General features: G+C 55.2%; 1 protein-coding gene across 8 annotated transcripts; it reads right to left on the bottom strand.

Annotated features, from left to right (window-relative positions):
- Window positions 1-171: 171 nt before the first annotated feature.
- Window positions 172-27,279, bottom strand: TTLL4 (tubulin tyrosine ligase like 4). Of its 8 annotated transcripts, none has more exons than XM_087732899.1 (19): window positions 27,161-27,279; window positions 18,649-20,022; window positions 18,145-18,254; window positions 17,641-17,704; window positions 15,793-15,917; window positions 15,285-15,395; window positions 14,222-14,298; window positions 13,094-13,288; window positions 12,928-13,010; window positions 11,711-11,839; window positions 10,961-11,083; window positions 9,328-9,426; window positions 8,618-8,752; window positions 7,748-7,885; window positions 5,805-5,907; window positions 5,008-5,218; window positions 2,685-2,755; window positions 2,017-2,099; window positions 173-1,188 (listed from the first exon to the last, which is right to left on the bottom strand). In XM_087732899.1, exons 2-19 carry the CDS (start codon window positions 19,998-20,000, stop codon window positions 1,047-1,049), a joined length of 3,351 nt encoding a protein of 1,116 aa, XP_087589025.1. In that variant the 5' UTR covers window positions 20,001-20,022; window positions 27,161-27,279; the 3' UTR covers window positions 173-1,046. The 8 variants fall into 8 exon arrangements, with proteins under 8 accessions (XP_087589027.1, XP_087589028.1, XP_087589025.1 ...); XM_087732897.1 differs by having other exon boundaries at window positions 27,099-27,235; XM_087732898.1 differs by lacking the exon at window positions 27,161-27,279 and adding an exon at window positions 25,637-25,720.
- Window positions 27,280-27,383: the final 104 nt, after the last annotated feature.

Below are 27,383 nucleotides of genomic sequence, written 5' to 3' on the forward strand. Positions count from 1 at the left end.
AATCATCCGTGGGAGAGACCCCAGGATGTAAAGCAAACCCCAGACCCCAGCGACTAGGCTGGAAGCTGCTCCCCCGTGCAGGGGGGCAGGCGTACCTGCCGTGGGGCAGCAGGAACAGCCCCCGGCTCCGGGAAGGACAGAGGAACGGCGGGGTGGTGGCACAAACCCTACCTGCACCGGAGCCCGGCGGAGTGCGGGGAGAGCCGAGCTGCCCCACGGACCTGAACGGACCAGGGAAATGGAGGCAGATGGAGGCCAGGAGAGCAGCTGAGTGCTAAACTTTTATAGAAATCCTTGAGAAACAAAGGGAAAATAGAGAGCAGAGCCCAGGAGAAGAGCACCAGCCTGCAGTCCCCGCACACACAGTGCGGGTCACCCGCAAGAGCCGACAGCCTCCCGAGGATGCTCCCTCCCTGGCAGCCCAACTGTCCCCACGACAAACCAGAGCCACACCGGTACCCGTGGTCTCTCTCAAGCAGTGTCATGCAAGCCCAAGCTTTCCTCCAGGCCCTGAGGCTGGGGGCGGGCAGGATGCTGGCACAGGCGTTCAGAAGGAATGAAATGGGTCAGCTGAAAGTCCTGAGCCTTGCTCCTTCCGGAGGAGCAGGGTGGTGGCTGGGGACTTTTCTCCATGGGACAGGCTGCAGGAGGAGACTCGGCTCCCAGTGGCTCAGGACAAGGGCACTGAGACACAGGCGAGCAAGGGCTCAGCCCGTGCTGGTCGGGGACAGGGAGGCCAGGCTAACTCCAAGCTCAGCCAGCTCCCACACAGCAAAGAAACCACCACCACCACCACGTCAGGCTTTAAGAGCAGCCTGGGACAAAGGCCAGACAAACTCAACTTCCCCAGGCTTTGCCATTTGTTTTAAAAACAGAAGTCACACAGCTCTCCCCTTTGCCCAGTAAAACATCCCTCTCTAAAAACAGCCCCACAGGCAAGTGTGCAGCGCAGGGGGCTCCTGCAGTCCTTGCTCTCCAGAGCCAGCTCCTGTCTCTTCCTTTGAGGTAGGTTGAGGTGTCCCTGCGGAGGGACGGCAGCTGCCTGGTCACATCACCAGGGCGGTGTCCGAGAGGCAGCCAGCAGGTTTCTGGTCAGCTCCACCAGTGCACTTGTTGAGAGGTAAGTTCTGAGTAGGGCTGGGCTCCAGGCATCTCGTGAGGTCTTCACTGGCTGAAGGGAGGAGTGTGCTGCAGGAGAAAGGAGACCCCGTGCTGCTTAGGGACACTGAAAAAGGATCAAAAGGGCCATGGTGCAACATTCGCCTGCGGTATCATCACACACGGGCTCAGACACGAGGCTGCCGGGCTCACCTACTCCATCCCCCACCCTGGGCTGCACCAGTCACCCCAACAGACATCCAAGACAGTGATGGGACTTTAGGGTCACAGCTTGATCTCCCCGGCTGCATGCAAACCCAACTCCATCCTGGCCTGGGCACAGGAGCAGGGATGCCCCTTCCCTTAACACCAAAGACCAGGGGTGTGCCTGCTCTCCACTTCGACTCACCCAGATGAACCCCCAGTCCTTCACCTCTGCAGGAGGCTGTCGGGGCCAGCAGCACCCATTTTTCAGCCCAGCTTTGCTCGGGGAAGCTGGCAGAGTGCAGCAGACCCGGAGGCCTCACTGCTCCCCCAGCCCCATGCTGCAGCTGAGAGCCTCTGCTCGCTGCTGGCCACATCAGAGCCCACAGAAGTAGTGCGGGTCCCCGTGGGGAACATCTTGTCAGCGTGTCCTGACCATGACAACCCCAAACATCACCCAGTTGGGCTGTTCGGGCCTCACTCCCATCTGAGCTGGGCACACAGTGCCAAAGAGACATGCCCAGTCGCACAGACGTCATGCCAGCCCCATCAGTTGGCTCTCCAGCGAGCGGGGGCTGGCTTCAGAGCCTGCAAGCCAACCTGTTCCTCTCCTCTTAAACAAAGCTGCTTTCCCTGCTGCCAGTTCTCTCTCGGGACACCAGTCCTAAAGCCACGCTGTGAACATCATGCACGTCACAGCCAGTGCAAACTCACCCCAGTCTCCCCAGTTCCAGTTTGCTGAAGCCATTTGATTGAACGCTACTCGTCTGAAGGAAGAAAGACTTTGGCAACAACCACTGCAGGAGGAAAGACAACCAAATGGTTATTTAAGTCATGGCAAAAATCCCTCAAGCCTGCTGGGCTCTGCTGTAGGCTGCCCTACTGCGCTTCAGCTTGAACTGCCTCACACTGCTGTTGCATCGTCACTGCCACCAGACTGTTCCCAGAATAGCAAACAGAGCAGTCTTTGCTCTCTGCTTAATGAATCCCTCTGCTGTAAGTGGGAGCAGAGCATCTCGAGGTGAAAAGAGTGGGTTTCTTTCAGCAGATCAGCCTGCTGTAAGGCACAGGAGTGACAGACAGAGATGGCTCCCTCACGGAAGGGAATAAAGGGTGGGCCAGGCGCCAAATATGCAGGGCTGTGCCCAGTGCACCCAAGGATATTCAGGTGCAAGGTACTTGCAGATCCGATATACTGGGTGGACTTCATGTTGGTGAGAGAAGCGTGGGTTTTCCCAGACTCCTGGAGGCCTTGGCTGAGAGGGAAGAAGAGGGCAAACAGGTAGGGCAGGAGCCACGGGAAGCAAAACAAGCAGGCTCTCTGCCCAAATCTGCCCAGGCAAACAACCACCTCTCCCTAGCTTACCCACAGCCATACGCACCGTCTGGGCCAAATCCATCCCTGCCCCAGTGTGGTACCCTTTGATGCACCAGTTCTTCAGTAGCTCCAGGCCTGGGAAGTGACAGAAAGACAAGCAGTGAGAATGAACGACCAAGTTTGCAGAGAGTTAAGCTTCCCAGCTTGGGGCGCGCAAACATGCTGCACGGAGTGAACTGACCGTGTAGTACATGCTATGCAATAACTGCTTGAACACGTGCCTGAGCCCCAGCAAACATGGGGTAAACCAAGGGCGTTCACCCTTTGTACGAGCAAACACCAGCGAGCGCCAGCATGTGGGCTGCCGCAGTGCCTGCCTTCCTCCCAGGGAGCCAGACGCACCGTGCGGCGGGCTCAGCTAAGCAGGGAAACTGGGGCAACACGGGATTTGCTGAATTAGACCAGACTGGCTGTCCCCCTGAGCCCAGTGCCTGCCAACGGCAGCACCTGATTTCAGCTGCACCGGTGAAAGTTCCTACAGTGCAAATGTAGAGCAGCTGTGCTGTCACCAGCCCCTTTCCCAGAGGAGGGCAGCTCAGGCAACCTCCTCCTTGCACAGCACCGATCAGCTGCAGCATCCCAGCACATCGTCTCCTCCCTGCACGGATCCATCCGGATCTGGACGTGAGGTGAGACCTGGTCGCCATCCCTGGCAGAGGGCAAGGCTGGCACAGACCGAGGTCACCGGTGGTGTGACTGGAAGGGACCATTCCTTCAGAAGCACACAAGACGTGCTGCTCCAGAGCATAGGGAGGTCATCTTGAAGCAGAGCCATGTGTCTGGCTGCACTGAACAGGCTCCATTTCCTCCAAGGCCTCCTCCTGCCTCCTGCTAGCTGTCCCCACTACAGCCAAGCTCCTTGTCCTCTACTAATCCAGAAGTCTTGAGAAAAACAGGACTGCTCCCTTCCTGTTTTCTTTAAGACCCTTAGAGCCACAGTGCAAGCTAAGGTGCCATGAGATTTAAGAACCAGCAGAGCAATGGCCAGGAACCTGATGCTGTCCAGCTGGGGTTACTGTGGTTTGCTATACGATACCAGCCCTGGCTATAGGAGGAATCCTTGCTGTCCAAACTCTGCTCCTCAGGACCTTGGAAAAAAACCCCACGTGTTGGGGGCTGAGGGGAGCAGGGCAGCTCGGCAGCCCTGCCCCGGCTCTGTGCACCAGCCTGGGCTTTGCACCTCGCTGGCCACGTTGAGAGGAGGGCTGCGCGGAACACACGTCAATGGGAAGGGGCCGGGGGAGGTTGGGTTTTGCTCAGAGGTGAAGAGCAATGAGGGGGTAGAGCAAATCTGCTCACTGGGCTGCATCAGGGAAGCGGGAGCACTGAACCAGGACCCCAGCCCGAGCGGGAAAGTTCAGGGCAGTGCTTCAGTGCGGACGATGACAGGATTTTTCTTCCAGCTGACAGGAGAGCATCCAGCAACGGTATTAGCGAGGCAAAGGATGACACATGCTGACAGCGCAGCTGGAGAGGGCTATGAGGTTACTGTCTCTCTGTGAAAGACTGTTACCAACCCCTTTGGAATTTGCATTAACACCAGTGAAAAGTGACAAAAGCATTTTTTTTTTTTTCTCTGCATGACAACCAGGCTAGGAGCACACATACGGTTGCCTCAGTAGAGGGCCGGCTGCTGTGGAAGCCTCTCCAGCTAGATCAGATGCTGAATGGAGATCCCTGAGCCACAGTCTCTTTCTTTTTATGTTCTCTAACCCCTCACGCTAGACCTCACTGGTTCTCTCTCCTAAATAGCCTCTACTGCTGCCCTGATGGAGACAGCCCTGGGTGAGAAGGAATTGGCCCAGCCCAGCTATGCCTCATTAAAGGACGTTTTTTATTAAAATACAGAGTTGTGTCCTGGAAAGGTGGAAATGATAGCTACATTTCTAGTGTTCAGGAAAAATTCCTCTGTGTGCACGCTGACAGTTTTTCATCCATTAGAAAGCAGCAGGAGACCAGGGAATAAGGCCCAATTTTTCCTTCACTCCACAGATCACCTGTAAGGAGCAAAGCCCAGCGACTCCAGCTCTTTCTCCCTCAAAAGAGGGCAGAGGAACACAATAAGAGGCCAGAGCTACAGGTTGATGGCAGAATCCCAGCCTACTTCAGCCCCACAGCACCTACAGAGCAGTCAGCACCTCTGATCAACTCAGAATAAGCTTTTTGTGATATCTGAAGCAGTATGGGGGGAGGTAACACATTTCCTATGGCTAGTGTGCAGGCAGGCAGTGCCCCCTCAACACGTGTAGCTCAGATGTCTCCCATGACCGCCAGCAGGCAGCCTGCCTGCCTCAGGTGACTGTGCCAGGCGCTCGGACGGCAGTTACCTTTGTGTTTATTCAAGTAGTATTTGAGCTCCCACTGGGTCACCAGGATGTTGAAGTAACGAGGCTGCTCAAAGAAACGCAGGTACCGCATGGAGATGTGGGTGGGGAACACCCGCTCGAACTGCCCGCGCCGGGAATACTCGTCCTCTGTCTCCACCAGGATGCGAACATCATCTGGGGTCAGGATGTCCAAGACAGAAGAATAAAAATCCTGCAGACAAGAGCAATCCAGGGTCAGGGAGAACTGAACTACGTTTTGTTGGGCCCCTTTTGCACCTCCCCACTCCTCAAACTCTCTCAGGCAGAGGTCTCCATGTGTCCAGGATCTTTGGGACCCAGATCACGTGGAAAATGAAGAAATTTAGGCTCAGTGGTGACATCAACGCTGCACAGAGCTGAGGAGATCCCCAGTTCTGCAGCCCAACCTCTCTTACAGACACTGGCGGGTGGCACACAAGGGAAGTGTCCCTGCTAACTTGCATGGGGTCAGCAGGCAGAGGCTATGAGACACGGGGAGGAACAGGCAGTGCTCAGACCATTTGGGGACTGGTGGGTAACGTGCCCCTCAGCACGTGCCTATTTTAATGTAACGATGAGCCAGTGCAGCAGTGGCTTAAGCAAACCCAATTTATTTCTGACCAGCTGTCTTGTAACCCACTGGAGCCCAAGTGCTCCCCATCATCTGGCTGTCCCCACGGGGGGCGCAATCTGGAGAGGGACAAGGGATAGACATGTGGGACTGGTTGGGACAGTGGCTTGGCAGGATGGCGCAAGTATCAGAGGAGATTGTGTCCTACCTGGTCAGGTATCTTCTGTGTCAAGTAATAGGCCTTCTTCATCTTCTCTGCTATGAAATGCTCAGATGCTGGCTTGGGCTTCTCCTTCAAAGCACTGCCCATACTGAGGACACAAGAAGAGGCAGTAGAGCATTTAAGTGGAGAACACAGAGTCCTGTCATGGCAGAGCTGCTCCCAGCAACTTCTGTGAGAGCAGTGACACCCTCAGGAAGATGCCGTGGAGGAAAGAACGCCTTCTCCAAGGATTTCACTAGTTCTGAGATCAGTGATGCACCCACAGCCTCGTGCATCAGCAGAGGACCCAGGAAGGATGTGGGCAGGGGAACAGGAAGGGCCCTGCCAGCTCCTCATTAAGGCACTTCAGCGTTCCTTCATCCAAAAGGTGAACCATCACCTCACACCCACAGAGGATGCAAGAGGGCCAAAGACACACACCATGACCCTATTCACAGCACTTGAAGCTTGGTGGGATCTCACGTTTACATCCTGCTTGGAATGCAGCTTCCTAACTGTAACGACAGGGCTGGGGGTACGAGTACTTGGTACTGATACTGTGCAAGGCAGGAGAGAACTCTCAGATCAAAAACTTCCTCCTGCAACATCCAAGTACTCTCAAGACTCAAATTCAGCTCCAGCTCCACATGCCATGGGAAATCCTGGCCTTTTGTATGATCTGACCAGCAGCCATCTAAACTATTCTAAGCACCCAACTGAACCATTTGGGGATGCCAGAGTCTGGGAGATACTTGTCCAACACCTTTTAACACTTACATCAACACAGCTAATTTGTTCTGCTGCTGCAAAAATAATTAGTTGCGTGCAGATCCAAACAGGGAGAGCAGAGCCTCGAGGCTGCGCTGCATGGTGCTTGGGGAACATACAGATCTACTGGAATTATGCTCATATACAAAAAAACCCTTCATATCCTTCCCAGGGCAGGAGATACGGTTAAGCAAGCTTGCCCCTGGATGCAGGAACTCTGGTAATGCATCATCCAAACCATGTTAAGGATCTGCTTAATCCCCTGCAGGTCCCTCTGGGGACACCTGCCCTTCAGCACCTCTGTCGCAAGCCGTAAACGAGCGTGTGATCAAAGCGCCGCAGATGAGCTGGCGAGAGCTCCCCGGCTGGAACAGGCCTGCGCTCCCTTCACTGAAGGCACAGGGCAGGCAGAGGGCAAGAGTCCCATCTTTTGGCGTGCCCATACATCACCGCGTGCTGGTGCTCATCGCAGCAAGCTGCTCCTTCAGTGACATACGGCCAGCAGCCACCCTGCTGCAGGGAACAGGACTGGTTTCCCCCCACCGTCATGTTTGAAACCAGTATAAGCCCAAGCTGTGGCAAAACACAGAAGGAGCAGGAGCCTGGGTGGACACATGCCCAGGAATTAGCTTTATGCAAGTAACAGTCACATTAGCTGCAAAGTAAGACTGTGCACACCCCTACCCATAAGTCTACAGACTCTGACACCTGCAATCCTGCCTAAGGAACAGACCACTTCAGCCTTTGCAAAATAACAGGTGCTCCTCTTGCTCAAGGCAGCAGCACGTCAGCCCTGGGGTAGAAGGTAAGCAGATCCAACCCCAACACAGCCAGCCAGCCCTCCAAGCAAATGGAGAGGCAGCACGGCTCAGCATCGTATTAGTTCTGGCAGGGGAAAGAAGGAGAGAGCACGACTCAACTAACTGCAGAGCAAGCACAAATTACGCTGGCCTCACTTCCAACTATGGACCTGCAGAGCGGGCATAAATTCTTCTGCCTTGAAGAGACCGCAGGAACCAGATACCCAGGCAATGATGCAAGTCCCTCAGACCCATAGCTGAAGGACCAGCAAGTACAGGCTCTCAACAGGAAAGAAACCAGTGTTTGCTGGGCTGCAAGCAGCCCCCAGATGAAATCCCCCAAGAGAAAAGCCTGCCTCTCTGACAGAGAAGGGGGCTGACCTGCAGGTAGAGCCACTTCTTGTCTGTGGCCTTGAGGCCACGCTGTCCGTGCTGGGCAGAACGAAGCCAGCGAGGTTGAGGAGGTCCCGGATCATCTGGCCCTTGATGCTCACGTCCAGCGGGGAGCTGGAGTGGAGGCTGCGGGGAGAAAGCATCACAGCAGTCAGTGCTAGAATGGAGGTGCTGAGCCCCATGGCCCCAAGATCACTCCCTGGGTTAATACTGACTGGGATACAAAACCCAGCATGTCCCTTGCCTCATCAGACAGCCATGAGACATTGAGAGAACAATCCTGACAACAGCTCTTTGAATGGGGCTCCCCACCAGAAGTGGTTCATTTCTCCACCTCTTCCCAGATTTGCTGGAAACCTGCAAATCCATCCCCAAAGCCCCATTTGGGATCATGGCTCTGTGTCCAGCTCATGCCCATCCACTCTCGCGGGCAGGAGAGGCCGTGCTCAGATGCACCACAGCTCCCAGCCCTACCTGCGCAGCCGACACCGTGCAGCTGGGTGCCGTCAGCAAGCAAGGAACACTGCACAAGACAGAGGAGCCGCTGATCACTTCTGCCCACACAAAGAAGAAATCTGTGCCATCAACCGTTCCCTACATGACACATCCCTCCTTGGCCTTCCTTTTTTAATGTACTCTTCCCTAGCTCTAGCTGGAGCATGCCCAGTGAAGTTTTCCAAGCTGCAGATGGATGTTGCTTTCGCAGACAGGGAGGACTTTGCTTCCTGCAATCTGGAGAGGGAGGCTTCAAAGCCCACAGCCTTTCAGCACAGGGTGCAGGGGACATCGCAAGCCAAATTCACTTTGTGGTAAAAAAAGGCCATTATCCACTCTGCTGTGGCTCAGAATCTGCTTTACCTTGGGGAAATGTTGACCTCTAAGATCCAGGGCTTGAGGTTTTCATCCAGCATGATATCAAACCCAAACAGCTCGTGGCAACAATACGGCCGCCGCACATACATTTTCACCAGGCTGTTCACGTAAGGCTCAGATCTGCAAGCCAAGGAAAAAAAAAGCTTGTTTCCAACAGTCAGACAGCAGAGCTCTGGCTGTTCACAGCACACACTGCCGGTTCTGAGAGCATATGCAGCCACATGGTGCGGGAGCGGGTGGGCTGAGAGACCGACGCAGGCCTGTGAGCTGCCACTGCTGCACTGCGTATGGATCCAGCACTGCATTCTGAGCATCCCTACTCTGCCAGGCAGGATCCCCCTCTGAACACAAGATCCATCCTGCACCAGGGTATTTTTCTTCTCAGGCACCCTGGCCAAGCAGGGGAGCGGGTGGCAAGCTGGGCAGAGGGTCGGGTACACCACACCCTCCTGGCCTCCCCCCCTGCACTGCAGGCAGACCCAGGAAATGTAAGGTTTATTTACTCTTTGCAGCTACTGCAGCATGAGCCTAAGTAACAGGATGAAAGGAAGAACTCAGAGAGAAATACTGAAGCCAACAGCGGTGGTAGCATTTAGATTAAGACGAAAAGGACCGGGCTGAGAGGGGACTGGAGAGCCAGAGGGGCCAGGGTGCATCCCGCAGCCAGGCACAGAGCAAGGGGTGCCAGGACTCACGCAATGATGGTTTTGATAACGATGTCCTTAATCTTCTCCCAGATGGCCTCGCTATTAACTCCCTTCTGGGTCAGGTAACTCCAGAGAGCTTTGAGTGCCCTGGGAGAGAAAAAACAAAGGCAGTAGCTCTGTAGCCCCTTGCTGCCCAGCTCTGCTAGGGGAGCGAAAGCAGCAGCAGGGAGCCTTGACAAAGCTCTTCCCTGGCACGGCCATCCTTCTGCCATCCTCAAACCCCTCAGCTCCTGGTTGCTGCCCTCTCCAGCCTGGCCCCTGGTCATGTAGGCCCAAGCTACTAGGAATATAAATCTGTCATAGACTTGTCCCAGCACTGGAGTAATAGGTCCCAAATTAGCACATGAGCAAGGTATGTCAGGCCCAGATCTTCTCTTCCCTCCCCCTCCGTGTCCTCAGCAAACCTCCCCTTCCTGCAGGCCTTCCCCCGCAGCACTGCAAAGCAGCTCAGCAGGAACGCAGCAAGACCCCCGTAAATCTTTTAGCTAGAGCCATTTCACTGAGGCTTCGGGGGTGGAGAAAAATTTTTGAAAAACATAGAGAACAAGATGGCAGGGGGGAGCGTCTCTGCTTTTATAGGAGTTTCCCACACCACACCAAGCGCAGCAAGCTGCCCTGACACTGAGCCAAGGATGCTGAGATGTTGCTCAAGTGAGACCATGTGGCTAATGGCCAGGAATCCAAAGGTCACGCTTCCTGCATACGAGAGGGAGTGGATTACAGCCACTCTCATCTTTAACGTGGGAGCAGCCAGCTCTGACTTGCACAGTGGTACCGAAAACCCACACAATCCCACCCCCATGGGATTTCAGCTGCTGGGGGACAGCAGACCCTTTTCAAAGTCCCAGTGGAGGAACAGACCACTGCGCAGGAGGTCCAGGTCTGAGAAAGCAATCCTACCACAGCAAACCACCTTCTGCAGCTCTCTTTGAAGTGAAGTAGCTCTGCCCAGGCCCATGAACTGAGAACTCTATCCTGCACTATTTTTAAAAGAGTTCAAACACTGCTGTGGAATTAGAGACAAGTTCCTGGGACCTTGGATCAGTCCCATGAGACAGCAGGGAACAGCAGCTCCTGCAAGACTGCAGCCCTCCTCCCAAATGCCTAGAAATGACACCGTTGCTCCTATTCACATCAAGTAGCACAGAAATTATCAGTTTTGCACCAGGACGATCCCTTTCTCTGCCTCCACAGGGAGGTGAACAGTGAGATGGGCAGAAGCTCCCATCTAGCCAGCTTAAGCATCACAATTAGCTATTCAAGTTCTAACAGCAGAAAATCAGATTCTGCTTTAACCACATCCCATCGCCCCCACAGTAGGGCAAGGGGATGAATGAGCACAGATGAGAGCAGTGTTGGAAGCAGGGAACGGCACAGACACGGGCAGGATGCACGGCAACCACAGCTCAAGCAGCAGCAGACAGGATGAGTCACAAGCCAGGGAGATTGTCCAGATTCCATCGACACTAACCCATGCTAAAACCACCGTGCTCCGCCCGTTTCCCCAGGCGGAAGCAGATGATACAGGAAGCACCTTCAAGTTTTGGGTAGGAATACTGAAAAAAGGCTGACTTAACAGGTAATAGAAAGAGCTGCCCTGTGCCCTAAAAGCAGCACCTACCATTTGTGTCCCTGACAAGCAGTCTCATCTGAGTTGGACTTGTACTCTGTGTTCTTCTTGTTGACACTGTAGTTGGTCAAGTGCACGAACTTGTTGCTGAGGCTCTTCATCGAGGAGGAGTACCTGGAGGAGGCAATAGGAGCACAAGCATTCTGAGCTTGAACTGGCTGCCCCAGGCCCACGGGGCAGGCAGAAACTCTGTTCTCATTTCAGACCACTCTTGGCCACCCTCCAGCTCCGCTGCCTCCCTTCCCCAGGCTGCCGGGAGCTCTCTGTCCCCACTGGCCCAGAGCTGATGGGACAAAGCATGAGACATGGAGCAGGCTGCCTTGGGGCAGTGGGATGCAATCCCACCCTCACAGCACATCCTTAAGAAAAGACCAGAGCATCAGTGAGCAAAAGCACTGACAGAACTGCAGCAGCCTGAGGCAATATAGTCAAAACTGGAAGAAACACCTCAGTTTCTGGTATGCCAGCTCTTATGCAGTATGAAGCACAGACAGCATATTTCAAGAACTGCTTTACACTGAGCTGATCTTGCCTTGGGAGAGGTGGATGACTGAAGCATCCTCTCACATTCCCTTTCAACGCTGTCACCTGCAGTGACCTCGTGTGTTTCCAGACTGCTTCTTAAGCAAGCGAGCTACAGCTTTAAGCATCTCCCTCCTGCCCCAGCCAAGGTGGGTACCACAGCCACACGTACCTCAGCGCTGAGGCAGCCCCCCAGCACCACTCTCCCGCACAACCTACTTGCAGCTAGCAAAGCGAACCAATCCGTCCTTGAACAGGTAGACCCTGAGGGGATCGTAGCAAGTGACATAAACGTAGATCCTCAGGTCGAACTTCTTTCCGCCAATGAGGTAGGGTTTGTGCAGGTATCTGCAGAGGGAAGCAAGCACCGGGGGAGGGTTATGATGTCCATGTGCAGGAACACCTCTAGCCCTCACCTCATAAGGCTTGGCAAAACCAGGGATCAATGCAGAAGCCCTTTTGCACTGCATTGCCAAGCTAAGTGCATTACGGTCAAAATGAGAGAGAAAAAAGCTCTCCCATGCATGGGGAGATCCTGCAGCGCATGAGCAGTATTCCTTTCTGCTCAGTTCCATTTTGAAGAGATTTTCGCTGGCTCTAAGGCACAGTAGCTTTTCCACACCCACAAGACTGATCACAATATTCAGGAACATATAAGACATGCAGTGGGCCACAGATGGTTTGGTTCAGTGAGCAAAAACAGTTGGAAATTTTCATCCAAATCATTTGATTATTCACCCCAGAAGTTCATGATTTTCCATAGGAAAGTTTATCACTTTGCATGGGAAGCAGACAGGGGGAACAGACAAGCCAACACAGCAGTTCCCTGTCTGCCAAACACTGGACAGTTTTCCTGCCCTCACAAGAACCTTCCCAGAAAGCAGCCTCAAACCGAGAAGAGCTATTCCATTTTTCTGCAGAAGGGAAAGGAGATTCTGAAAACCCTGTTATTTGAAAAAACCCTTTGACCAACAGCCACAGACACAGAGGCTCTTACTGACCCATTCTAACTTGGATGATAAGAAATCTGACAATTGCCACCTCTTCCCTGGGACTTCTCTTCCCACTGTGCTTGTGGGCACTGGATAAGGTTTGTTTGTCTCCAAAGATGCCACACCCCAGAGTACAAAGCAGTGGGAGCAGGATCACAGCAGAGCTGAAGCTGATCACCTGCCAGACAGAAGCTCCAGAACGCCCATGGAGCTAGTTTGTACCCGAGACCTCAAAAATCTACGCAGAGACAGCAGCACTCTGGTAAGCTGAGCTGCAGCTGCCAGAGCCAGACTTTGAGCAGCAGCGTTACACTCAAGCAGTCGAGAAGTTTCCGGATGCAAATCAGGTGCTTCTGCTCTGCCACATAGTGGCAGCGGCCCAGACCTGAACAGAGACACTAGGAGGTCCCAGGCTGTGTGTCAGCTTTGCTTTCCTTCGCTCACCTCTGTACCAGCAGCGGTCTCCTTTTGGGGAGCTGGCTCCACTTGTGGATGACCTGGATACCAATGCCTCTTGCTGATGCTGGCTGCAAAACACAAACAAGAAGGGATCAGATCTTCTTCCTGCAGCTACAGTGAGACAGAGGATTGAGCTCTGCTTTGCACTTACTGGTTTCACAATCCATTTCTGGCGGCTAGGTCCTTCCTCCCACGCTTTCCTGAGTAATTTGATGTCCTGGGGCAGAATGAAGGACTGGGGGAAGAAGTTAAATTCCTTCTTCCCACAGCGAGCTTGCATCTTCAACAGGTTGCGCCACAGACGGTCCTTTCTCCCAATTTGAAATGAACCGGGGAAGTGGTTTAGCTGGAAAGGAACCCAGATGCTGTGAGATCTCCCTGCTGCCCCACCTCCCTGCCCACCCCTTGCTGCTCCCTGGCCAGAGGATGCATCCTTTCTGAACACAGAGCAGTGTAACACTCTTTGCTCCCCTCCCAGGATTGCACCAAGACAGGACCCATTTTCTCCTGAAGCTTTTCAGGGACAAACACCCGCACGGTGACCCACACCGACTACAAAACTAGCAGCTGCCACCTCGTCCCTTCTGATGTCTGAGCAGCTACAGGGCACTAACCCTCAGCCTTTGAGCCTCCTCTGGCAGTATCCTCTACCCTAGTGGTTTCCCACTTGCTTCTAAACTGTATGCCAGAGTCCTGCCCATGCAACACGAGCTCTGGGGACAGAAAGACCCTGCAGCAGGACAGGAACAGGGCTGGAGGCTGCTAGCTTCCAGACCTGGATGCTGCCTCAAGACCAAGCAGTTTGGAGCATCATGGCTCTCCAGAACAAACATGTATGTGTGACAGATATCAAACCTCTGGTCTCTCACATCTTCCCCAAGCCATGGGCTACTCCTGACCCTTTTGTGATCTGAGTTAGGTACATCCCCTCTGGCTGTGCCGGCACGGAGGGCACTGGCCTTACCGCTCAGTTCTGCCAGAGGAAGGTATGGTTGCTTTAAGCAACGATGACTGAATTTAGACGAGCTCACAAGTGAACGCGGCTTGGCTACAGCCTCAGTCTGCACAAGAGCCACCCCCACAGCAGGGATGCTCACCCAGCTGTGCCTGTCTCTTGGGCTCATCTGCCAGCACAGGAATGCCAGCTGCCACGCTCTGGAAGGGACAATGCAGGGACAGCCTGCACAGCAAACGTCTGGCCCTGAAGAGAGGGGCACCCAAACTGCTCCCAATACGCTCTCCATGCATGTGAAAGAGGTCAGCCCAAAACTTCCCCTACCTTCTGATGCTCCCTGATGGCTCTGAAGCTGGGGGATTTCATGTGGTGGCCCCAGCAACCCAGCCAGTCGTTGCTTTCTGCAGGAAAAACAGAGAAGTCCATGACCAAGTACCCTGCCACCCATGACGCCCTCTCAACCCACCAGCACGCCATCTCCTGGGGCTAGCAGAAGTGAGCCAGGGATGCTGCACAGCCATAGCACAAAGCACTCACATAGGCTACTGCAAAGCTGCCAAACCAAGGGCTGCGAGTGGAATCCAGTTAACCAGGTGCGTCATATCCTTGCAAACATGATTGTTGCAGGGATCTGGGCAGACACAGAGTCAAAGGAATGGCTTTAATCCCCCAGCACCCTGACTTCCCTGCTTTACAGCAGGTGAATGAAGCAGTTGGCTAATCAGTGCTGCACTGCAGAGGGACACGTAGGATTGCAAAACTTCCTAGGTCTGGCTCTGCCCTGCATGTCCCCTTAGAGCCCCAAAATGGTCTGCACAGAAGTCTCCTGATATGCGCAGGAGCCCCGTAAGTACTGCTGGGAGATCACACTCCAGGGTACGGATCATAGCTGCAAATGCTCGGTGCTTCCCCAGCCCTCTCCTACACATCTCTTCAGTGACAAGATCCCAAACCTGAGAACTCTCTGGCTCCTGGTCAGAGAGGATGGCTTCTTCCTCAGCACATGGGGACAAGGAACAGGGGCGCTGGGGCTGGCACCAGATGAGTGCCAGCCTCCTTAGAGTGGCAGCACCATCTAGAGGCACAGCTCAAACAAGCCGAGCACAGCTCTGCTGCCCCACATGCTGCCTCAGCTCCTGACAACCCAGGAGTAAGTCCTTGTGGTCCATGCCAGGGACAAGCCAAGAGGGAGATCAGGCCCTGCCAGGACCCACAGAGCTTGCATAGTGCAGGTCAGACAGGCAGAAACGGGAACCCAGCATCCTGCAGTGCCGAGCCTGTATTGCTCCTGCTCTGCTCTTCGCAGGCAGTCTCCCTTCTCATGCCCACGGGCTGGAGGCGAGGGAGGACACAACGTGTCGGATGCTGCCAGCCTCCCACAACTTACTTTTGCTGACTCTGAAGTGGGACCTGCCAACGGTTTGCTTCACTATGTTTGGTGTGACTGTGCACATTTTCCATCGCAGCAGCTTCCTCTGCTCCCAAGGCAGCTTTTCCACTAGGAAGACAAAAAGGTAAGGACAGAAGGAAAACAAACACAATACCTGGATTTTCTACAGCTGCACCCAGGGAAATTCTTACGGTTTGCTGTACAGTCACCAGGCCTGCAGAGGAGGGTGCGTAGGCCCCTTTGCAGAACTAACATGGAGCAGAAGACTCCACGGCTTAGGGAGATCCAGGACACTGGAACATTTGGTGGCAGCCTGACTCATGCTCCAGACTGTGGGAGCAGCCATCATTTTACTCCCTTTGGATCTCACAGCGGTGCTGGGTCTCATCACGGGAAGGGTAAAGGGGAGCCGCTGCCAGCCAGCTCCTGGTTGTGCGCTGGCACTGCTGCTTGCTAATAACGGGCTGGCTGCTCTCACCCTGCACGGCAACAGACCCTGGCTCACCTCTCTCATCCCGAGTACTGAAGTAGATAGTTGGAGGCACATTAGGGAATAAACTGCAGACAAGAGCTGGTTTGAGCACTTTCTCCTGAGCCTCAGCGGGCTGGGCCAGGCACTCGATGCAGTTCCTAGGAAAGATGAAGCAGTAGGCGGTTGGCTAAAGGTGAAAAGTAGCACAGGGAGGAACAGGGAAGCTGGAAGGAGCTTTGATCCTGGTATCAGGAATTTGCATCATTGCAATGTGATGCAAGCAATGGGTGCTAAGGTCAGTAACCCAGCCTGCAGCGACCAGGCAGCAAGCTTGCAAGGAATGCACATGCCAAGTGTTGTAACGCCTGCGGGTTTCGTGTTTTGTGGGGGCAAGGGGTGGAGTTTGTTACATGACAAACCCTGTAACCTAGTCCACAGGAACCAGGGGTGGAGGTTGTAATGTGTATATGATTCAGCTGTTGTAACCCTCTTGGTTTTGGTGTGTTGCAGGGAAGAGGGCTGGAGTTTTACCAACTGTATGTACACTTTCTTACTGCAGCAATGCCTAACACCTGGGAGGAAGGGTACAATTTATAACATATCTATTAAGGTTGTGATGACGCTAAAAGTAGCGTTTATAATGAACATATATTCAAATACATGCCCCTGCAGCCAGCGGAAGAAGCCACACCAGAGCAATCCGCTAAGGACTAAAGAGCAGCAAAAGAAAAGGAATCACAACACATTGACTCCAATCTCCCAGGCCACCCCTCACCTCGCTGAAGGGACTGAGTGTAGCCTGTGACAAGGGAGTTGGAGACCAGGATGGGGGAAGAAGAGGTGTTTTCCCTAAGTCCTTTTATAGATGTATTTTTTCAATACCAGAATCGGTAATTAAAAGTTTGTTAACTGGCAATAAATTATATTGATTAACATTCCGTGGCACAAAACTGGTTTTGCCCACAACAGATTGAAGGCGGGAGATAGCTACAAAGGTTTCAAGGCCAGCCCAGCACACAGCCTGCACAGAGAAGTGGCCAACATCCCTCTCTCCCCGCCGCAAGAGGCATTTGGCCCAAGCGCTGCTTCCCCCCATCCACCCCCGGAGCCCAACAGAAACAGGCATTGCTGGTCCCATTTATGTCACCTCTGCAGGACTTTCACAATCACGTGTACACACCCAGAGCCCTACAGCAGCCTGAGGCTCAACACTTGCTCGCAGGAAGCCTTCCTTGTCTCCCAGGTGACTTATGGCATGATGGAAAGCAGCAAGCTGTCAGGCAGGCAGCAAAACCTGAGGCAGCTCTGGTGCATGGGGCAGCACGGCTGCAAGGACCAGCTCCTGTTGCTGGATGGTCAAAAACAGGTCCCACAAAGGTCTGCCAGAGGTCACAGAGGCAGGGCTCAGATGACCACAGGCCGACCAGTCCTTCCCAGAGAAACCTCCTTCCAAAAGCTAAAGAAAAACCCAAGCTCCAGGACTTCTTTCTAGGATGCAATGCTGAGACACAAGACCCCAAGGAGCTTTTGCAGTCTCTGGCCCAGGATGCCTCCACTCTGCTTCATCTGCAAGGCAATGACGCTGCAAGAGCACAATTTAATCCAGTAAACCTAACCCAGCAACTGGCAGCGGCAGTGAAATTAAGACCCCTGTTTTGCTGTGGTGGATGCACCCTCAGCACTTTGCAGGCTGCTGTCTGTAGCAAGAGAGGTAGCTTTGGTCTGCAGGGTAGCAAGGAAGCTCATTTTGGTTGGGAAACCTGTTGCTACCTTCACTCCATTCCCCCACATGCTACAGCTTTCCTCTGTCACCAGGGAGGACAAAGATGGACAAGTTTGGACAAAGATGCCAAGTTCAATGCGCTATTTACAGTTACTAACCTGGATACAAGAGCCACAGAGCCACTGGATGACACGCCAGCGACAGAGGAAGCATCCGAGTCACCTGCAGGAGGGGACAGACTCAAGTTTTGTCTCAGTGGGGAGTGAATGTACACAGAGTTAGGAAGGGAAGAGAGAAAACAAATGCTCCAAGGGACAGACCCTTCCCAGCTGCCCTGAATCCTTAGATCCTGGATTTTGCCCACTAATTGGTGGCATAAAAGGCAGGGCAGGGGGTGGAGCTGACAGCCTGCACAGAGAGGAGGTGGGGAAGGTTTGGAGCAGGATAGTGGTGAACCATAGCCTGCTCCCCAGAGGAACCCATGCAGTTCATCCTAGCTGCTACATCGCTTTTGGGTTCAGCACAATCTCTAGATCATCTTGAAATGACAGCATGAATGTAAGACAGGAGGGCAGCTGTGCTCACCCCCAGCTCCCAGACAGCCCCCACACTCCCCACCTTGAGGCACGGAGCACAGCCCTCCCCAGGAAACCAGCACTCACTGTCCTCATCCTCCTCCTGACTGCAGCTCTCGTCCAGGCCATCAGGAAGTTCTTCCTCCACTTCGTCCTGGGGATGGCTTGGCTTCAGCGGCGACTGCTCAGCAGTGATACTGGGACAAAGAACATCACATCAGAAGGAGTGGCACGTGCTTTCTGGGGCCAAAAGACCCAGAAGCCCATGAGGCAGCATGAGATAACATGGGCAGGGGAGTGACAGCACTACCCTCCCCAGTGCTGATGTACAAGCACTCATCCCAAGCTAGCAAGATGAAGAGGCCCCAGGGCACCCTGAGAGGGGACATTTTCCAGAGCAGACAGAAAGAAAGAGGCACAAAGACACCCTCTCCCAGCAGGAGAGCAGGGACACAGCACATGGTTATCCTTACAACCACCCCCGTAGTGCCCACAGTGCATCCTCTCCCAACACACACAGACACAATGGCCAGCCCAGCCCAGCCCAGCCCATCCTGCCACAGCCTCCCTCCTCCTCCTGGCTCTACTTACCCGAGCCTTCCCGGGGGCACAGCCTGGGTCCATTTCTCCTCTTTCTCCAGTTGGATGGTGGACATCTGAGTTGCCACTTCGGAGACAGCAGCGAGGTGCAGAGGCTCTGCTCTCGCCACCTGGTCCCTGCCACGTGGGCTCAGCACGCCCACAAGCTGGCAGTCGGCGTTGCGGTCGGGAGAGCCAGCACGCGAGGCCAAGAGATGGACGCTGATACGCTTAGTGCGGACAACAGCACCATCGGTGCCTATAAGGCTCGAGTTACCATTAAGGCGATGGCTACCCAGCTCCAAGTTCAGAGGAGCGATGGTTTCTTTTGGGGTGAGCTGCGCTATGATGTGCTGCCCCCACCTGCTGTTGCAGTTGGACAGGCTGTCCACGTTCGTAAGGCCAGAGCTTTTGACTTCGCGTCCAAAGCCATTGCATGTGGCAGTCTGTCCAGCTAGCTGCTGCACAGCCTCTGTGAGGCTGATCTCCAGCTCCTTCTCTTTTAAGCTGCGTGCTCTCCTCTCAGCATCCTCCCGCGAGCACCGGTCCTTCCTGAGGATCGCACTGCTGGGCACAAGGGTCAGGGAGGGGACCGCGGTTTGCTCCAGCACAAGGTCACTGCTTTTCATGGCTCCACTGACCAGGCTGCCGGTGAAGCTGTCTCCATCATCCCCAGAGTGGGGCCACGAGCCGGTGGGGAAGCTGTGGGTGTTTTTCACCTTCTTGATCTCCAGTGACTGCAGCAAAGGCACTTTAGCACTGCTTGGCCGTAGGAAGGAGTTGTTATTGAGCACTGGTCTATAGGAGCTGGAAGCCTGCTGACCTGAGCTGAGGGCAGAGCCTGTGACCCCCGTCCCAGAGTGCTCCTCCGCCATCACAGGCAGCAGGCAGGGCTCCATCAGCAAGGATGACATCACCCTTCCTGTGGCAGAGCCAGCGTCCGAAGGGCTTCGGAAAGGAAACCCGTAGGGCTTGGGTCTGAGGCAGGAGCGTCGGTAGAGCAGAGCACTCCCGCCCAGGTCCAAGCAGGGCTGGGCCAAGGGCAGGCGCGGGAGGGAGTCTTCACCGGGGTGCGCGTGGCATAGTGACGGTGGGCACAAGAAGCAGGATTGCTGCAAAAGGATCCCTGAGGGCAGCAGGCTGCGATCCTGGAAAGCACTCACATATTTCTTCTCTAAATTCCAGATGGGTTTCGCCTGCTGCTGAGCGAAGTGCCAGCCTCGGCGCGGCTGAGCTCTCCCTGCCAGAAGGGTGCCCGACTCGAGCCCAACGCTCTTCTCCTGTCTGGGGCCCAGATTAGCGCGTTCTGGTCCTGCAGAGGCCATGTAGAGCCATAGCACGTGAGGCACGAGCAAGTCTGTCATCTACAGCAGCATCTTTGCTGGCCTGAAACAAGACAACAGCATGAAAGGCTCTGTTACCCCAGCAGGGCAAAGCACCCGGCCCAGTGCCCCAGGAGAGAAGCAGGGCGAGCTGCTTTCCCTGCAGGATGAAAAACCATGTCTCCATCTGCTGAGCTCCCCAAGAGCCTCCTGGGACCATGTCAAAGGAAGAGCTGGCATCTCGCATGAAACCGGAGGATACGAAGGACAACTCAGAGAGGGCCCTGGGAAAAGTGCCACCCGCAGGAAAGCCTGTACCCTGCAAACACGCAGGGGTGCCTGGCTGCCAGCCAGGGCCACAGGGCAGCAGCCCCAGCACAGCAGCCCCAGCTGCAAGGGGAGGCCGCCTGCCCGCCTGCCTTGGACCCGGCACGGCAGCCAGAGCCCAATCCCACGGGTCTGCGTCTCCAAACTGCACCGTGTGCTCCACCACCAGCTCTCTCGACTCCACTGCAAGCCCCAAAACGTCTGCTTCTTTTTCTTCTCCCCACTCCCTAAACCTTCAGCTCCCAAGGTCACACAACTAGGCAAGAACCTCAGCCCTTGCTTTTAAAAGGAACAAATTTCTCACTTTTGTAACCCCATGGAAGAGCTCAGCAAGGGCCGAGGGCATCCTAAAGAGCTCAGGACTGAGAAGGCAGCAAGGAGCAAATGCAGGGCTGTTCTAACACCTTGGTTTCCAGCAGAGACTGGCAGTACCGCACACACATGTTCCTCCCCATTGCAGTCCTACAGAAAAGTCGCCTACAAGGAGCAACTGGCAGACCACAGAGCTGCAGATGTAGGTGTCCTGAATCCTACTAAAATGAACTATTGCACGATGCCTGTAAGATCCTCTTGCCTGGGGAGAAGGGAAACAGAAAACAAACCATGCACCAGGTATTTGTCTTGCTTTAACACATGCCTGGAGGGCCCCTGGATACAGCCGCGACAGGAATTTGTATCCCAAGCAGGCTGGCTGGCTGGCTTGCTCTTCCACCTTCCAGCTCTCACAAGCTTGCATGTTTAAAAAATAATAAAGTATGAAAAGAAGGACAAGCAGAGCATCAACCATCACCCTCTCAGTTTTCTTGCAACAGACATACACACTCCTTTTTCACCTGAAAATCAAGCCTCAGCTGCAGCAGTTAAAGTGTAGCTAGGAGACCCTGGGATTGCTCTGTAGCACCATGACAGCAGCTCACTCCCACCACAGGGCTGGGTCAGACAGACCTACACCCCGCACAGACCTACACCCACCAGACCTTCCCAACCTGTGAATCAGGCCCCAGTCTCCAGCACACATCAGGTCAGCAGCATCCCAACCAGAGGCCGTATGAGGTGGAAACATCCCACGCAGGATCCCATAGGAGCTATACGTCCTCAAGGAGAGCTGCTGCCCTTGCAGGCTCTGCAAGGAAGTATGGAACGGGTCAGGTCCGCTCCATGGCCAAGGCTGTACTTGTACAGCGCTTGTTACAGTCACACTGGGTGCTCCCAGTGAGGACTGGGTGCCTGCGTCCCTCTGCGAGCTGCAGCCCAGAGGGGCTCTGAGCCCCGGGGAAGGGAATCCCATGTGCCGTACACAACTGAGCTGTACCGCACCATCCGACCGCTACCCGATCCGAGCCCAGCAGCAAACCCGGCCATGCTGTGACATTCACAGCAATTAGCACAGAGCAAAGAGGCTGTGCCTCAGATGCCGCCACCCGCCCGGCTCAAGTTTCCCCCAGTAAACGAGCAAGGGAAGCTCAGCTTCCACACACCACCAGGTCACAAGCATGCTCGAGCCACAAAGCAACCCTAGCATGCCAGTGAACGCAGACGTGAAAAAGCAAAATAAAAATACAAGGAGGTGAATGAAAGTGTCCCCGATGTCCCTGCCTAGAGGGGACTGTCACTGCAGCATCATAACATGCGCTTCCAGCTTGGCCATCGCCTGCGCTCTCACCCAGCTGTGAATGACCTTGCAAAACCAGCCTGCAGTAAAAGCCACCTGTGCCTCGTCTCCACCCGGCTTTACAGCTATCGGTGGATCATGCTGCTATAAAAATAAATGTGATTTGGCCTAATGAAGCTGTAACAAGGGACATGAATCCTACAGCAGCTTAGACACGGGCGTGAGTATGCCAGCAGAAGCCCTGCGTGACCCTGCTCTGGAGTAAGTGACAACGGCGGCACAGATGTGACCAGCACAGGCACGGGGGTACCGCCGGCAGCTGCGGCTGCCAGGGTGGAGGTCTGGCCATGGCATGGCCTTAGCTGCCACCGCCTGCGCGGCCAGCGCTGGTCCCCAGCCCCGCAGTGGCAGAGGGAGAACGCGCTGAGCTTGCCCCTCTCTGGAGCAGTTTTGCGGCAGAAGCAGCTGGGCTGGCACGGGGCAGGGGTGCACTGGAAGCAGCAGCTGCAGAAGGAAGCAGCAGGGCTTTTCATACAGCTTCCAGGCGAGGACTGTGCCGGCTGATGGCTAGTAACCACCGCTGCTTCCCTGTGGAGACACAGGAGCTCCGAGATAGCGGCAGGAAGGATGAAAGGAAGAACATGTCCCTGCACGGGGCCGGCCAGGATGCATCCAGACTGGCAGCACCAGCTTATGCTGCCTGTCCTTCCCCCCATCCACACTCTGGGCCCACCTCCTGCGTGCCAGCACAGCCGCCTCTGATGTCTGCCTGCAAACCGGCTCCTGTCCTGCTGCAAGGACAGCTCGGCAAAGCAGCTGCCGAGCATCCAGGAGAACTGGCAGAGACGGAGGCACCTTCACGTGCCAGGCTGTGGGCATGACAGGACAGCAGCTGCCACATCCCCATGGCTCTGGGCACGAACCACGTCACCTGCCCCAAGGTAAATCCCCGCTGGTTACCAGTCAGGGAAGTTTCCCCTTTACGTTTAACTTGGTCAGAGTTTTGGGGTGGAGGAAGGTCACACCTTGATGCAATCCCTAGTTCTGCCAACCCAACCCTACAGCAAAGGAGCAGGAGTCCGTTCTGCTGCTCACAGCAATAAAAACTACACTTGGAAATTTTATTGTAGAAACATAAGCTAGGAAAAGCCCAGGGCGAACTGGCTGGGCTGGAAGTCAAACCCAAACATCATTACTAGTAATTAACAGATTTTGGCTTGACTTACTGACACACAATATAGAGGCCAAAGTTGTCACTGTTGGAGTGACCGTACAGCTGCACTCGCTGACAATAATTTCACTAGCACCTTTTATTATTGCACAGCCTGCTCACAACCTTCAGGACGTCAGCTGGAGCACTGCCACCGCCTTTACAGATGTCACATCACAGGCACGCAGGGGCCACCACGCACCCTGGCCCGTGCGCACCCCACTGAGCGTCAGTGGGAGCCCCTTCTTCCAGCCCGAGCCTCCCTGCGCTCCTCTAACGGCAGCGTGGCAGCTCCTCGCAGACCCGTTTCTGACGGGAAAGGACGAGACCGTAAGAGCCCAGGCGTGCACATCATCCCTCCGTCACGTGAGTTTGGCTGGGGAGGTTATTTTAAACGCAGCTGTGGTGACATGCTTAAAATAACAGGAGCTTGCAAATGTATGAGCTGCAAGCTGACCTGATAATGTGCTGTCAGCCTCACACAGCCCAAAGTCACAAGGGGGGGGGCACGTCAGACAACTGTGATTTGCTATTGCAGGGTGCAATTTCTGTTCTTTACGATTAGAGAGGATAACATCTTTTTCTAAATGAGATCTGAGTTCTCACCAAGTTCCTCACTTGCAGCTCTGGGGCGTTTGATTAAAGCTTGAACAAGCGAGTTAACAACAACACAAAATAAACAGGTTTTAAAACCAATATACATTTCAAAATAAGGGTTTGTACCCCTTCAAGAAAATTAAAAAGCTTTCAACAAGATCAAGTTCATTGATCTGAAACCAACTGAACGAGAGTGCCTAAAGCTGCTCTTACACCCGGTGGCTAGGTACAAACTCTTGTGTCAACAGCACGGCAACAGCCCTCACCTACATCACCTCCAGGAAACAAGCGGCCTCAAGCGCAGTCACGCACCGAGACAAAGCAGCACCCAGGGCCGCCCGCGATTTCAGGCTGAAGATCAGAGGGTCCTGCTGGCCACGAGAAGTCGTCCGTGAGGACGAGACAGTGCGGAGACAGCTCGGCCACCACAGAAATGCCAGCGGCACAGGGACCAACAGCCCGGCGTGCTGCTCTGCCACGCAGTTACGCATTGCTGCTCCCTCCCAGCTCCAGTATCGTCCTGCAGAACCACGTTTTGCCTGCAAAACCAGAGGCACAGGATGACGACCAATTTCTCTCCTAATCAAGACACCAAGTTTTTGCTTGGCCGCTTAGGTCAAAAAAAGATACCAGTGAGAAATCACCCATCGTGGGGATGCATCAGCAAATTCCACCTGCATCCCAGGATTACATTTGTGCCTGGCATTTGCGCTGGGGCTAGTCATTTCAATTCAATGGCTGCGGTGCTGAACTCCACGCTGAACAGAGAAGGCGTGAGAAGTGCACGGCTGCCCAAAATGATCCTTTAACTAAGCAGAGCACTGCCCTGCAAGAGCAGCAGAGCAGCTCTGGTGCACATTCCCGTTCCCGAGGTGGTAGGGAGGGAGGGAGGGAGGCAGGCAGACCTCACGGGCCGCAGGGTGCCGGACCAAGCCACGGGAGAGCTGGAATCCAGCTGCTGCCTCGCTTTGTGCCGCAGCAAATACCTCCCTCCACGCACACACAGGCTGGGGACTGAAGACTCATGCGTTTGAGTTCACAGGGGACTTCCTCACCGCTCTCAGGCACCGGAGTGTGGTATCGGACGTAAGGTGAGGGACTCCAGCGTGGTCAGGCAGAAAATCCCAGGGTTGCAGCTTTGCCATGGAGAGAGCGCATTGGGGACATCTAAATTAAAGGGCTGGCTCAGTGCTTGCCCCAGGCGGGCTGACCCAGCTGTGACCACAGAGTGCGGGGGCCACACCAAAGGCGAAAGGTCCAGAGCATGGAGTCACCATCGCTATCAAAGGATATCGACTTTTCTGCCCTGACAGAATTCCCAGGCTACTGAAGGGGACCTGCCACACAGCAACAGTGGACCACGCAGCTCTCTACTTCCCCAGCAACAAGGCTGGGAAGTCCCTGCTCTTGCTCCTGCCCCTGATTCTTACTTTCTCATCGTCTGGGCTATGGGAGCAGCTGTATCACAGTGTAAACTAGAGTAGGGAAACGAGCCTGGGTTAAAAGCAACCAGCTAAAGCATGGGGAGGTCCTTTCAGTGAGGAGGTCTAAAGCACATTCCTGCAGATCCGAACAGGCAGCAAACCGAAGGGATACCATTCTCAACTGAGCTTCATGATGGGAGAAAAGGTACAGAAGAATTACGCAGCAAGACCTGGGCAGAGCTTGGCCGCCAGCGCAGGAACCGACAGGTGGTCAGCACAGCTCGGTCTGGTTTTAGGCAGCCTGGCCACACTCTCAGCCTTTAGCACAGAAATAAAATAAAGGTGGAAGACTCAGGGTGAGTGGAACAAGTATAACACGTCAATATGTAGCAAGGAGACAAGAACTGCCCAGTTAGTTCAAAACACATGAATTCTTTGTCCATCCTCTTTTCTTGCTACTTTTTTCTGAAGCATATACGGAACTGGAAGAGAAAGCTCCAGGTCTGACCTTCAGTATGCGGTGAGGACCCTTCCAAGCTTTGACCAGGGTGGGAAAGATTCCTCTGGAAGCACTGCAACCACCTCACTCCACACAGCTGTCTCTCGGAGCTTGGGAGTGGAGCAGAAACAGAGATTCAAGTTGGGAAGAAGCCGCCAAATACTCCCAGACTAGCTGCACGGGAGGAACCCAGGAAATGCCAAGGAATGGCACCCGGCCAGGCTGGTACAGCAGCCAAAGCCCCCAAGCTGCATTGGTGACACAACATCTCCATGCAGGCATCATTATCCGGGGACAGTGGCATGTGGCCCCATCGTAGTCCTCCTCGCAATGCGATCCCTGCTATGCTGAGAAGGGCCCCAGGCATGACCGAAGGGCGGGAGGGGAGGATTTGTCATCAACAAAGTTTGCCTAATACAAAACTTAGGGACTGAGGCAAGAGAGCAACATAAGAACAGACAAATGCCACTATCTGCTGGGTACAACCGCTATGAGTCAAGGAAAAATTATTAGATAAAACTGTAATCAGACCAACAATTTGTTGTTAATTCCCCCAAACTGCCTAGGAGCCACTAGAGATCACACGCCCCTTCAGTGGGGAGCACAGAGCAATGAGAAAGAGAAGCCGCATCGCAGGGAGTCCCGTAGGGAGGGTTTTGATGTGGAGATGACCTCTGCCGCCCATGACATATCCGCAGCCCAGGCAGGGAGACGGCAGGCTGGCACAGCGCTACAGGGGCTCCCCACTCCTGCGCCCCTCATTCCCAGCCTGGACCCTGGAGGTATTCCCGAAACACTCCAGGCTTGTCTCAACTCTTCTCACAGCTCTGCTGTTCACGTTTCAGACCCATCGACTCTTTTTTAGGACACCAGAGCAGCCAAGCCAAGACCCCAGTGGAAGGATTAACAGCCGGGCCGTCCCAGCATCCCGCTCCAGTCCGGTCAACCCCAGCTCCATACTCCCTGCTGCTCCAAGCGCCGCCGGGGCCGGGGCTCGCTGGGGAGGCAGCTCTTCCTCCCTGCCTCACCGGGGGAACACGCTCTGCCGCTCAGTTCTTCAGGTCTTTGAGGCCAAAGGCGCTGCCAGGACGCTCCGTCCAGCCCCGGGAGCGCTGGCCAGGCCGCCGTCCCCAGCGCGTCCCGCCGCAGAGCATCCCCGTCCCGCCTCCCCAGCCCCGCGGGGCCCGGCGCGGCGCACCCCGAGAGGACGCAGGATGGGGCCACGGCGAACCCCCGCGGGGAGGCCCGGGGATGGGCGAGGTGCCTCCTCGGGGCCCGGGCACAACACAGGCCGGGTGGGCGCTGCGGGCACGGAGGCGGGGATGGGGAGGCGGCGGGGGGGTGGGGAACCAAGGGCCGGGGGGGGGGGGGACCCAGGGGATGGCAGCCGGGGGGCACGCACTCCCCGCTGGGGGAAGGGCCCCGCTCCTCGGAGGGGAGGCACACCCGGGCCCGCTCCTCCCGTACTCACCGCCCGCCCGGCGCCCCGGACCCCGCCGCTCCCCGCGCCGCCGCCGCACCGCCCGCCGTTACCATAGAGATCCGGGGCGGCGCCGCCACGTGACTACACCTCCCGGCGGCCACCGCGCCAACCGCGCCGGGCGGCCTGCACCTCCCGGCCTGCCGCGCGGCGCCCCCTAGCGGCGTGGCGGGGCGGCAGCCCGGGAGCCGGTGCCCGCCGTGTGTCTGCCGCGGGACGGAGGAGCAGAGCCCTGGGCCCGGCGGGCGGGCGGGCAGCGCACGGGGGGCCGCTGAG

This window comes from Nipponia nippon, unplaced genomic scaffold (assembly GCF_047370975.1).
Source record: "Nipponia nippon isolate SJK-2023a ecotype South Korea unplaced genomic scaffold, ASM4737097v1 scaffold_5, whole genome shotgun sequence".
Taxonomy (NCBI): domain Eukaryota; kingdom Metazoa; phylum Chordata; class Aves; order Pelecaniformes; family Threskiornithidae; genus Nipponia; species Nipponia nippon.

What these genes read in the sequence shown, in the direction of transcription:
- TTLL4 (XM_087732899.1), bottom strand. Translation starts at nt 20,000, where the DNA reads ATGACAGACTTGCTCGTGCCTCACGTGCTATGGCTCTACATGGCCTCT. An exon ending in CCATCAGGGAGCATCAGAAG is followed by an intron (nt 13,289 to 14,221) that starts GTAGGGGAAGTT and finishes GTTCCTTTCCAG; the next exon opens with CTAAACCACTTCCCCGGTTC. An exon ending in GAGGTCAACATTTCCCCAAG is followed by an intron (nt 7,886 to 8,617) that starts GTAAAGCAGATT and finishes TTCTCCCCGCAG; the next exon opens with CCTCCACTCCAGCTCCCCGC.